The sequence below is a fragment of the Elaeis guineensis genome, chromosome 5 (genome assembly GCF_000442705.2).
Source record: "Elaeis guineensis isolate ETL-2024a chromosome 5, EG11, whole genome shotgun sequence".
Classification (NCBI taxonomy): Eukaryota; Viridiplantae; Streptophyta; class Magnoliopsida; order Arecales; family Arecaceae; genus Elaeis; species Elaeis guineensis.
In genome coordinates this window covers 20,100,704-20,113,792 of record NC_025997.2, presented here as the reverse complement: position 1 = coordinate 20,113,792, position 13,089 = coordinate 20,100,704, and the positions used below count along the sequence as shown (strand labels likewise).

The 13,089-nt window shown below is 43.3% G+C and overlaps 2 protein-coding genes across 2 annotated transcripts; both read right to left on the bottom strand.

The window, feature by feature from the left end:
• Positions 1-374: 374 nt before the first annotated feature.
• LOC105032810 (peroxisomal membrane protein 11-3) lies at positions 375-1,586 on the bottom strand. The gene has a single exon (XM_010907381.3). The coding sequence runs from the start codon at positions 1,403-1,405 to the stop codon at positions 620-622; it is 786 nt and encodes a 261-aa protein (XP_010905683.2). The 5' UTR covers positions 1,406-1,586; the 3' UTR covers positions 375-619.
• A 10,130-nt stretch (positions 1,587-11,716) lies between these two features.
• Positions 11,717-12,785, bottom strand: LOC105032823 (peroxisomal membrane protein 11-3). The gene is made up of 2 exons (XM_010907396.2): positions 12,762-12,785; positions 11,717-12,635 (listed from the first exon to the last, which is right to left on the bottom strand). The coding sequence occupies exons 1-2, from the start codon at positions 12,783-12,785 to the stop codon at positions 11,778-11,780; spliced, it is 882 nt and encodes a 293-aa protein (XP_010905698.1). The 3' UTR covers positions 11,717-11,777.
• Positions 12,786-13,089: the final 304 nt, after the last annotated feature.

Genomic DNA, 13,089 nt, shown 5'->3' with positions numbered 1-13,089 from the left:
AAAAGAAAAAGAAAAAGAAAAGCCATCATTACTCAGTTTGCTGAATTACATGGAAGATCAAGATCTATTTTTATATGATTAAAACTGTTAAAATTTTGTAAAGAGCCATTCAATATCACTACCATCCTTGTTACTTATCTTCCAAATTTCTTTGCTTCTATCATCAACTAAAATGTCTCCTTTCTCATTTATCCCTACATTCATGTGAACATTGATCATCTGTTCAAATTGGATAAATTATATACCAAACTACTAAGAAAGAGAAAACTAAGAATGAAAACAGTACTGAGATGAAGCACATAAATGAACTAAATAATCGCACTTCTAGGATAACCAAAGGACACATTTTTGTATAACAAGATAGAGAAGTAGAATTCCTTCAAAAGACTATTCCATTTCAGTGCATTTATCTGTTGGAAGAAGGAAAAGAAAAAACACTGAAGTGTATTGGTATGGGTTTACATCATTAAAAAGTAAAAACCAAAGCAGCTTATTAGATTTCATGGAAAACGTTTGGAACTTCATCTCCCACAACTTATACTCGGTATCAATGAAAAAGACAGATAACAACAGGGGCTTTATTCCTATGAAGCAGAGAACAAAGCGAAATGCCTACCCCTCAGCAAGCAGTCCAATTCTTATGAGTGCTGATTAGAGCCGAAAGAAGGCCCGCCGAGGCCATCAACAAAGGATTCGAGAGAAAACCCTTCCCATCGCTCACATCCCCAAGCGCCATCAGACCATCCGCGAGGTCTTGGACGATCGATAGTTGTTTAAGCAACAGCTTCACCCGCAACTTCCGTATCTCCTCCTCATCCTCCGATGATTTCGTGCCCCGAACCTTCGACTCGAGCAAAAATCGGATCTTTCGCAGCTCTTTGGCCTTCAAGGAGATGCTCCCGAGGTACCCCACGAGCTCCGCCCAAGCGCTGATCTTCTGGAGCCGCCGCGAGTGGTGCGACGGTATGAGGCCGGCCTTGGAGAGCCAGACGAACTGCTCAACGAAGTAATAGAGGCCCTCGCCGCCGTAGGCGACAGCTGCGAGGAGGAGGTCGACGGAGGAGGGGGAAGCGCCGGCGGCGGAGGCGGATCGGAAGGCGTTGACGTCTTGCACGAACTTGCCCAGGCGGAAAGCCTTGCGGCTGAGGCCAACGCTGGACTCGAAGGCCTTGAGGCGGGGGGCAAGGGCTTCGGAGGGGAGGGAAGTGGAGAGGACGATCTTGGCGGCGTAGCGGGAGATCTTGAGGAGCTTGTCGACGCCGTCCCGGCGGGCGAGGTAGGCCTCGAGGTGGAGGAGGAAATCGCGATCGCCGCCTCTCGCCGCTGCTGGCACCGGCACTGGCACCGGCACCGGCACCGTCAGAGTGCCTTTAGGGTTTTGCGAGGATTTGGCCTCTTCCGCCATGGATTTCCGAGAGCGTGAGGGCTCCGGCAAGAAGAGATCAGGTCGTCGCTTCGCGATCGAATGATCGGAGACGTCGCGGGAGGAGGACGGAAACTAGACCGAGCACATTGAAACGTGATATCGGATCCGGGTTTACAGTGTGGGTCTCGGTTGTTGGAATCGCTAGCGTAGCGTCTGGCACGTTTTAGGTAATGGGTCATGACTCGTGAAGTAAAAGAATTCTCGGAGAACGCTGGCTAAAGCCATCCATGGACCAAACGGTGGGACAGCCCAAACGGTGACAGAAGTGATCTGTCTTATAAATAGTTTAAAAGGACGTTTGGTATGGAATAACCATTCCAAACTTGAAGTTTTAATGATGATGCGTTGAGGCTGTTAGCAATGAGGAGTGCTTCATCTTTATTTGGAACTCGTCATGATCGGTGGTCTGTGACCACCACCACAAACTTGCTCAAAAATTATTTCGTAGAGGATGGTGACCTTTTCTGATAGCATCTTTGCATACATGTAATATACCACAAAGCTATATATAGTATAGTCAGAATAACAGTGCATTCATTTGAATGCCACCTCATCTTCTAGAATGCATGTCCAACATAGAAACAAGGAAGTACACCAGCACCATTTTGCCTGGCAGTGCACCATACAATTCATGCACCTTGATTCTTGTAAATTCATCCTAAAAAAATTTTTGGTTAGATCCATTCTATCATTCATATATATATATATATATATATATATATATATATATATATATATATATATATATATATATATATATATATATATCTAAGACTATTCAATAAAAAATTAGAACAAAAAAAAAAAATTTTTATTGAAAACAGGAAAAGCTAATTAACTATGGTTAACAGTGAATTTCTTTTATTCACAATTTTCTATCAAATCTCGATGGTAATAAACTTTGTTAACAATGAATAATATGTTGATATTTTATTGAATGATCTAAGATATATATGGTAGAGCAATTTTAACTAATAATTTGCACTCATCTAAAATTGATTTGAGCTGTAGGCCTTATCTTAGTTCATTTTTATAGTACACTGTTGACATGGTATACAATATAATTTTTTCATGGTAACTCATCTATTTATTCTATCAAAATCAAAACTAAATGAAGGAGGAAGAAGCCTCTAAATGGAAAATTCAGAAACCTTCCAATAATATATTTTCTTCTGCAAAAAATCTTCAAATGATTGTAAACTTTCAAATTTTATTAATTTTCAATAAAATAAATAAAAAAATATCTAAAAATCTCAAGCAATTTTTATTTTAACTAAATATAATCTAGAGGTTAAATAAATAGAATGTTGGAGTGAAATGAAGGAAATGGTAGTGCGCGAATATGTATGTATATACATATATATGTATGTATGTAAGTGTGTGTAATAGGCAACTATTGAATTATTATTAATGATGATGATGATAAAAATAACATCAATAACAAGAATAGTAAGAATAATATATCTCATTTTGTATAATTTAAAATATTTAGTATTACAATAATGATTAATAATGATTGCTAAATAAAAATATTATAACAGAAATAGCAAAATACAATGGCATATTATCCAAAAATGTTAACTGCTCAATAAAAATATAATAGTACAAAATCTTTTAGTTAAAACTTTCATGAAATTCTAAACTAAAAGATTGTTTTTTAGAAAAAGTAGAAATACAAATCACAACTACTTCTTTTGTTGGATGGCCTCGACTGCCAACACTTAAAAGCTAGATGAGGAAATTGAAAAACGGCTAATAAGACATAAATAATTCTTGAACAAATTAAGAGAGTGAATGAAAGAAACTAGATGGCACTAGTATCTCTATAAAGAGGTTGGTCCAAGTTGAGTTAGATACTGGGAGTTCAGCCATCCGAGATCACTCAAGAGCACGTCATCTATGCACACTTTATTCTATCAGCATTGTGTTTATATTGTTAGAAGCTAATGCACCTAGGACGTCTTTTGTTGCACCAAACCGGGCTCCTCAAACTGGTTCAGCTGAATTGGCCCAATTCGGCCATTTCGATGCGCCAAGTTGTCCCTTGAATCCAGTTGGGCCAAATTAGACAGCGAACCAAGTTCGGCCCTAAAATAATGGGCACTTCAAAAATTTAAAACAAAATTGATCCAAAGTCACTTGGTGTGCATGCTATCACTTCCCAATCCTTAGTTTCTAACCCCTCCCGAGGCTATCTATTTATCTTACTACTTCTCGAGAGAGATATAAAGCTCACTTTCTAGAGAATTTGCAGATGTTTATATTAAAAAGTGTTTAGGCAAAAATTGGAACGAAGCTCCGGCTTTTAATTGATACTTACAGTCATATAAATGTTGAGATTTTTTTTTTGATATTTCATATTTAATATTATTATTGAAATCGATCGAGGTCGAAGAGAAGACAACTGAGCCTCACGCAGGATTGCTGACACTGGAAATAACCTGCAAAACAAGTTCAAACTGGAGGTTATGATTCCGATGAAGACCCTCCGACGTTCAAATCAGAAAGACAGAGAATAATGAGTAACAACGAGTTCTCTGATAGAGATTGTCCAGATTTACCTTCAATTCTTGGGGCTCCGGTTGTTTATATAGAAGGCTGTCAAATAGCTGATTGTATAGTTGTGAGATCATGCGATCCCGAGATTGCAGGACTGTTGGACATGCTATTGTGAGCGAGATAATCCAGCCCTTAATCGCTACCGTAAAGTGAGGAGGCTGTTACTGACAATATATTGAGTGGAGGATTTGAATATCTTTATTGAATATCTTTGAAGACCGTACCTAACCTTTTGATCTTCTTGAGTTGGGTAAGTGGTGTATCTCATGGTACATAAGGGTCTCACCTATTAATTGCATAGGCCGTCAATCAGAAGCTGAGAGTGTGGAGAGATTTTAACCTTTATATGCTCCATGTATGAGTATTTATTATTTTTGGTCTTTTCTGCATGGTGTGGATGGTTGTCATAGCATGAAATGGCTAAGTATAGAATACCTTAGCTTGAAAATGGTCAAGTATACCTCAGTTCAGCATAAATGAGGCTCAAGGTAGCTCTTATCAGCATAAATGCGGCTCAGGATACTTCTTATCAGCATAAATGAGGCACAAGATACCTCAGCTCATATCATGATAACTCATCTTAGCATAGATATAGCTTTTCACAATAAGCATATGACTAGGCATGCTTCTAAATTTACGTCCCGGACATGAATTCGAGGCATTCATGATATCATCGTAACACTATCTCCCTATTTCTGAGTCTGAAAATCAGACGAAAGGAGTACTGCTGATATGATGCTTAGGGCCTAGAGACGTCCATCTTTGCTCCACTTTTCACACGAGTGACATCTTATGCACTCCTCATCTTATGAGTTGCATCTATCTTCATGCGAGTGGCATCTTGTGCTCAGCTCATCTTGTGAGTGACAATATATGTACTTCTCATAATGTGAGAGGGAGCTTATGCACAGCTCATCTTCAACCGATCAAAGACTGGTCCGGATGAAGATCAGCAGACTTGCCTGAATAAAGATTGACAAGCTGGAGGATCTGGAGATGATGGGTTGCGGAGGTCCCTAGGTTGTCCTCCGCAGGAGTACGGCTCGGAGAAAAACTCAATGAGCTGATCTGGATAGAGATCGATGGGCTGGAGGATCTGGAGATAACTTGACAGGCTACAGAGGTTCTGAAGATAACTCGACGGACTACGGAGATCCCGTAGGTTATCCTCCATGGGAGTATGATTCAGAAAAAAATTCGACGAGCTAGTCTGGATAGAGATCAACGGGCTGCGGAGGTCTCATAGGTTATCCTCCACAAGAGTACGGCTTGAAGAAAAACTCGACGAGCTGATCCAAATAGAGATCGATGGGCTGCAGAGATCTCGTAGGTTGTCCTCTGTAGGAGTACAGCTCGGAGAAAAACTCGATGAGTTGGTTTGGATAAAGATCGACGGACTAGAGGATCCGAAGATGACGGGCTGTGGAGGTTCCATAGGTTGTCCTCCACAGGAGTACGATTCGGAGAAAAACTCGATGAGCTAATTCAGATAGAGATCAACGGGCTGGAGGATCCGGAGATAACTCAACGAGCTGTGGAGGTCCCGTAGGTTGTCCTCTGCAGGAGTACGGCTCAAAGAAAAACTCAACGAGCTTGTCTGGATAGAGATTGACGGGTGGGAGGATCCGAAGATAACTTGACGGGCTACAGAGGTCTCGTAGATTGTCCTCCATCGGAGTATGACTCGGAGAGAAACTCGATGAACTAGCTCAGATAGAGATCGATGGACTGGAGGATCCGGAGATGATGATCTGTTGAGGTCCCGTGGTTGTCCTCCATAAGAGTACAGCTCGAAGAAAAACTTGACAAGCTAGCCTGGATAGAGATCGACGGACAGGAGGATCCAGAGATGACGGGCTGCGAAGGTCCCATAGGTTGTCCACCATAGGACTATAGCTTGCAGGGACACTCGATGAGCTAGTCTAGATAGAACCCGACGAACTGGAGGACCCAAAGATGACGGGCTGTGGAGGTCCCATAGGTTGTCTTTCGCAGGAGTACGGCTCGGAGGAAAACTCAATGAGCTGACCCGAATAGAGATCGACGGGCTGAGGATCTAGAGATAACTCGATGGGCTGTAGAGGTCCCGTAGGTTGTCCTTTGCAGGAATATGGCTCGGAGGAAAACTTAATGAGCTGGTTCGGATAGAGATTGACAGGCTGGAGGATCTGGAGATAACTCGATGAGCTATGGAGGTCCCGTAGGTTATCCTCCGCAAGAGTATGGTTCAGAGAAAAACTCGATGAGCTGGTCTGAATAGAGATCGATGGATTGGAGGACCTAGAGATGACGGCCTGTAGAGATCCCATAGGTTGTCTTCCATAGGAGTACGGTTCAAAAGAAAACTCAACGAGCTAGTCCGAATAGAGATTGACAAGCTGGAGGATCTGGAGATAACTCGACGGGCTGCGGAGGTCCCATAGGTTGTCCTCCGTAGGAGTACGGCTAGGAAAAAAACTCAACGAGCTAGTTCGGATAGTGATAAATGGACTGGAGGATCCGGAGATAACTCGATGGACTGCGAAGATCCTGTAGATTATCCTCTACAGGAGTACGGCTCAGAAAAAACTCGACGAGCTGGTCCGAATAGAGATCGATGAGCTAGAGATCTTAGATGACAGGCTGCAGAGGTCCTATAAGTTGTCCTCCGTAGAAGTATAACTCGGAGAAAGGCTTGATGAGCTAATTTGAATAGAGATCGACGAGCTGAGGGACTCGGGATAACTCGACGGGCTGCGAAGATCCCATAGGTTGTCCTCCGTAGGAGTAGCTTGAAAGGAAACTTGATGAGTTGGCCCGGATAGAGATCGACGGGCTTCGTCTGAGGTTTGTAATTACAAACCTGCACACAAAAGATGAGAGGACTTGTCAAACCAGCTTTAGCTGGATCTTTTGATTTTTCAATTAAAATAATAGGTGATTAAACTGACATTACCCTATTTTGTTTAAGTTAGCCTTTTGGTGATGTTGACCCTTTGAGGCTAGTTTTTTAAGAAATCGTCTCTCTGATGACATAAATCTCACATCATCATTGTGGCCTTAGACTGACCTCCACTCTAGCTTAAGTGTTTAAAGATCTGTTATTCAAAAAGAAAATGCAGGATAATAAATAAGGTCTGAAAGCTTTTTACCATGAGAGTTGTGAGCTCTGTTTGGGAGCTTTTAGATTTTGCTTGACTCCTGTTATTTGCTTTAGTTTGGACTTATTTTACTTCAGATTGGCTTGCATCATGGATTTGTATGATCTCACCTTGGATCTTGGATCTGCAGATTTATCTCAGATCCACATGCGTTTACATCGGATCTGCATGCTTTTACTTCGGATCTACAGATTTTAGCTCAGATTTGTATGCTTTACCTTGGATTGGCATAAAACTTGACCCACTTTGTCTGAATTTCATGTAGACATCTGCGTATGTATGGAGGCCTTGGGCTTTGTCGATCTGAAGAAATTGGCCTTCCCATTTGTGCAACATCAAAGTGCATATTTGGGCAAGGCGGTGCTGTCAGAAGCAAGATGTGAAAACGACAGTCTCGAAGTCCAACAAAGAAAACTCGAAGGAGCTCTTGGGGAGCTCGGAGGGGATCCCACAAGTGAGCATCTCGATGCCATCAGAGGTGCCACCGAGGAAGAGGAGTGATAGCAGTGACCTCGGACCCCCAGATCTAGGGTGAGCTCGATGCAAGTAGGAAAACGCAAGCAGGGAGCTCAAATCCGACGAACTAGGTGCAGGAAGAGGGGAGGCGTGAGCGAAGAACTTATGGCCGTGGATTCGGTGACCTCGACCGCACATGAAGGCACGCGAGGAAGCTCAGAGAAGCTTCGGAGCCTCAGAAACTTGGCTCCAGTAAGCTCATTTTTTGTGTGGAGAAGTTCGTGGCCGCCGACTTGGCCGAACTCAAGGTCAGAGGTGCGTGGGCACACTGGAGAAACTGGGACATAGAAATCCAGCCAAATTTGAGCAGCTCTGTCCCCTTTGTTCAAGAACATGGAGTAGTCTGGTTGCATCTTTGATTGTGAAAATAGCTTCAATCCACCCCCATTTAGAAACAAGGGCCTTCAACTTCATTTAAGAACAAGGTTCGGCTTAAAGCTAACGCTCGTATTTAAGAATATAGGCCTTCACCTGCTGAAAAGCAGGTCGGCATAGAGTTGATACCCATGTTTAAGAACAGGGACCTTCATCTGCTGGAAAGCAGATTAGCATAGAGTTGACACCCATATTTAAGAATAGAGGCCTTCATTTGCTGGAAAGCAGGTCGGCATGGAGTTGACACCCGTGTTTAAGAACAGGAGCCTTCATCTTAAACAGAGACTTTCACCTTAAACAGAGACCTTCACCTGCTAGAAAGCAGGTCGGCATAGAGTTGACACCCGTGTTTAAGAACAGGGGCCTTCACCTGCTGGAAAGTAGGTCGGCATAGAGTTACACCCATGTTTAAGAATAGAGGCCTTCACCTATTGGAAAGTAGGTCGGCATGAAGTTGATATCCGTATTTGAGAACAGGGGCCTTCATCTGCTGAAAAGCAGGTCGGCATAGAGTTGACACTCGTGTTCAAGAGCAGGGGCCTTCACCTGCTGGAAAGCAGATCGACATAGAGTTGACACCCGTGTTTAAGGACAGGAGCCTTCCAGCAGATATCAATGTTTAAGAACAGAGATCTTCACCTGCTGGAAAGCAGGTCGGCATAGAGTTGACACCTGTGTTTAAGAATAGGGGCCTTCACTTGCTTGAAAGCAGGTCAGCATGGAGTTGACACTCATGTTTAAGAATAGGGGCCTTCACCCTCGTTTAAGAACGAGGTTAATCTCTTATTTAAGAATTGGAGGCCTTCAAAGTGGGATGGCCTTTTGCCTGTGTGGAGGCCTCGGATCCATCCATAGGTGACCTCGACGCTGTTTATGAGTGTAACATGCACGTGGGAGGGCCTCAAACCCATGGATCAGATGAGGCTTGCCGCTATCAGGGGCATCAGACGAGTGAGGTGATCTCAGACCCTCAGATCCAGGGTGAGTTCGGTGCAGATGGAGGCGAGGAATGAGTAGGTCAACCTTTGGGTGGAGTAGCGAAGCAGCAGCAAAGACAGAGTTCCTCGCCGCTTGATATTTCTACGTCGCCCTAGCCCATATCTGATAAATATGCAAAAACTATTTTATTTTATTATTATTATCTTTTTGAGGGATCTTCTCAAATGACCCATTGGCCAGGACTCCTATGCATGGTCTGCCTCGGCCATGAGTGCCTCCCATAATTCTTTGGTCCCAAGAGATCGAATAAGGAGCTTCAGCTGGATATAAGACTAGCTCCTATTCTTAAGGCTCTTAAACTAGCTTTTGTCCAGTTCATTGGAGATGTTGTAAATGAGCTAGTAAAGGAATTAAGGTTTTCCTTCTCTAGATCTGACAATGATCTCCTCCTTTCTTATTTGAATCTTGTCAAAAATTCAAATATAAAGTTCGAACACAGACCAGAAGGCAAAAATATTTTGGGAATCAAGAGATTTTCGTAATCTGCTTTCCTATTTTATTGATTCCCCCATCTTCGTTACATATAGGTGGCGAGCATTGCGCCATAGAAGTTGGGGTTGGCATAGGTGTAGGAGCAAGATGCATCTCCTACCGTGCATCATTGTTCCACCGCATCATTTGGATAGCAATGGTCTAGATGTATACTTGCTAGATCGGCATTGAACTGATCTATGCTTATCTCCATGGCCGGCAGAGATGGCAGTGCTGGTGATGATGACGACGCAGGGGCCTCACTACCGGCACGAGTTCTCTTGTTTTTGGAAGAGGCATCATTGGAGCACCGTGAAAAACTTTGTGTGATGCCATCTCATGCTCACTTGGCTTTCCAAAAATGGGCTTGAGTCCTCCTTTATGTGAAGGGGTCGGTTGTTGTGATGCCGATGTATGGTTTTCTCTAATACTAGTGGCAATTTGCGGGGCAGCAGATCGCCTCGATTATTTGATGGTGGTTTTCATTAGTGGCATGATGTAAAAGTAGGCTCTTCCTCTGTCTGTTGTTGCTGAAATCGATCGAGATCAGAGAGAGGCAACTGAGCTTTGCACAGGATTGCTGATGTTGGAATAATCTACAAAATAAGTCCAAACTGAAGGTTGTGGCTCCGATGAAGATCCTCCGATGCTCAAATCAGAAATACAGAGAATAATGAGTAGTAATGAGTTCTCTGATAGGGATTGCCCAGACTTATTTCTAGTTCTCGAGGCTCCGATTGTTTATATAGAAGACTGTCGAACAACTAATTGCACAGTTATGAGATCGTACGATCTTGAGATTGTAGGGCCGTTGGACATGTCATTGTGGGTGAGATAATCCAGTCCTTAATCACTTCCGTGGAGGAGGCCGTTATTAAGATATTGAGTGGATGGTTTGAATATTCTCATTGAATATTCTTGAAGATCGTGCCTGACCTTTTGGCCTTCTTGAGTTGGGTGAGTGGTGTCATCTCATGGTACATGAGGGTCACACCTATTAATTGTGTAGGCTGTTAATCAGAAATTGAGAGTGTGGAAAAATTTTAGCCTTCATATGTTCTCATGTGGGGGGATTTATTATTTTTGACCTTTTCTGTATGGTGTGGATGGTTGCTATGATATGAATATGGCTAGGTATAGAATACTTTAGCTTGAAAATGACCAAGTATACTTTAGCTCCGCACAAATGAGGCTCAAAAAAGCTCTTATCAATATAAATGAGGTTCAAGATATCTTTTATCAGCATAAATGAGGCTCAAGATACCTTAGCTTGTATCAGGATTGCTTATCTTAGCATAGATATAGCTCTTCATAGCAAGCATATGGCTAGGCATGTCTTTAAATCTACGTCTCGAATATGAATCTGGGGTATCCATGATACCACCGTAATATTTAGCATCAAAATATAAGAGATTTTTTAACTATAACTAGGGGCCACTTTCGGAGATTGAGAAAGTTTTCCTCACTCTTCATTTAAGAAGATAAAACAATAGACTTCGTACATACGTAACAACATATCAATTTTAATTAACAATAATAGGGATAGAAGATATTTATTTGATTTTTGATATTTGACATTTTATACATAAAATAATATCACAAAAAGATAGGATCAAGCTATTTTTCTAATACCATTACGTAGGCTAATGATCCACTGTTATAATATATATATATATATATATATATATATATATCACAAGGTAGAAGATGACCTAAGGGTAACTGTGTTCTAACACTTCCAGTGCAACTAAACAACAGGATAGAATTAGTACGAAGCCAGTTCCACTCTAACAACTTTTCAGCAACCAAATTTTCAGAATAGAACTCCAATTTTCCAACATTCACTTTTCTGACAAATCGAGCATCCGAGTCTCATTTCAACAAAATTTTCTGGGGGACTCAATTCTTCATAAATAGTCACTTTTATTGGGATTTTCTTTTTTTTTTTGTATAAACTAAAATTCAATAAATCAGCATTCAAGAGCACCTAAAAATAAAATATTTAACAATTCAGAAGGAAAAAAAAAAATCTCCCGTAAGCATCGCTCAGACTACCTTGGTGCAACAAAGGTTTCCCTGAAATTTGATGTCGAGAATTTTTTTTATTGAAAAATAAAAACCTCAAGTTCTCTGGAATGATGGCGCTCAAAAGTCGAATCCCAGGCCGTCGCTTGACAGCAACATATCCACGAGTTCAGCTAAAATATTTGATATGGAACTAAACGACCCAGCCCGAAACAGGAACTTTATTCCAGTGTATCCAAAGAACGGAACAGAGAGAGAAACCCCTCTCAGCAAGAAATCCAGTTCTTATAAGTGCCGATTAGGGCGGAAAGAATGGCGACCGAGGCCATCAACAGAGGATTCGAGAGGAACCCCTTCCCATCGCTCACATCCGCGATTACCATCAGACTGTCCGCGAGATCCTGGACCAACCACATCTCTTGGAGCAGCAGCTTCTCTCGCAACTTCCTCAGCTCCTCACCATTCCCCTTACCATCCATGGATTTGGTGAGGCAAGACCGGATCTTCCGCAGCTCTTTGGCCTTCAAGGCGACGCTCCCAAAGTGCGCCACGAGCTCCGCCCAGGCGCCGACCTTGTGGAGCCTCCTCGAGTACTCCGAGGGGATGAGGCCGGCCTTGGAGAGCCACACGAACTGCTCGAGGAAGAAGTACAGGCCCTCTCCGCCGTAGGCGGCGGCGGCGGCGGCGGCGAGGAGGAGGTCGGCGGAGGCCGGGGAGCCGGCGGTGGCGCGGAGGGCGTTGACGTCATGGACGAACTTGCCGAGGCGGAAGGCCTTGTGGCTGAGGCCGACGCTGGACTCGAAGGCCCTGAGGCGGGGGGAGAGGGAGTCGGAGGGGAGGGTGGTGGAGAGGACGATCTTGGCGGCGTAGCGGGAGATCTTGAGTAGCTTGTCGACGCCGTCCCGCCGGGCGAGGTAGGCTTCGAGGTGGAGGAGGAAGTCGCGATCGCCACCCGCCACCGCCGGGGGCGGTGGAGGGGGCTTGGGGTTTTGCGAGGGTTTTGCCTCTTCCGTTATGGATTCGGCGCTGCAGCGAGGTAAGTAGAATATATGCTTCTCGGCTGATTCATGGACCGGGAACTTAAAAAGGGGCTGGAAATGGATACGTGCCGTGTCTTCTCTTTTCTACGTTTTTGTAAGACAGGTGGCATTGCCCGCAGATTACAGAGAAACTGACCAAAGAAAAATGGGAAAGGGAGCACCATGTTTTGTTTTGGGTGAGACATGGGGCATTGCTTCTAGATTACAAACCAGGAAGAGAAGAGTTACAGGCATCAGCGGTAGCAAGGAAGCAACGTGAGGCACAAATTTATGTCAGAAAGGTCTCTCTTTTTTTTTTTTTTGATTTTTTATTTTATTTTATTTTATTTATAAAGCATAGCGACCTTGCTACTAGGCTGGCAGCAACTTCGTTTTGCGCCATGTGGATGAGTCCCAAGCGCCGCTCTCTGGAGCTCTGCACGAGTATCACAGAGATAAGGTGCAGAAAAATGTCGTTGCAGTAGTGCTAGCTTACTGGGCAATGAGTCCTCATTAGCTTCGCAGAACAGTCTTCAATCAACCTTCCGAGCAAGCCTTT

What these genes read in the sequence shown, in the direction of transcription:
- LOC105032823 (XM_010907396.2), bottom strand. Translation starts at nt 12,785, where the DNA reads ATGCCTGTAACTCTTCTCTTCCTG. An exon ending in CTGTAACTCTTCTCTTCCTG is followed by an intron (nt 12,636 to 12,761) that starts GTTTGTAATCTA and finishes ACAAAAACGTAG; the next exon opens with AAAAGAGAAGACACGGCACG.
- LOC105032810 (XM_010907381.3), bottom strand. Translation starts at nt 1,405, where the DNA reads ATGGCGGAAGAGGCCAAATCCTCGCAAAACCCTAAAGGCACTCTGACG.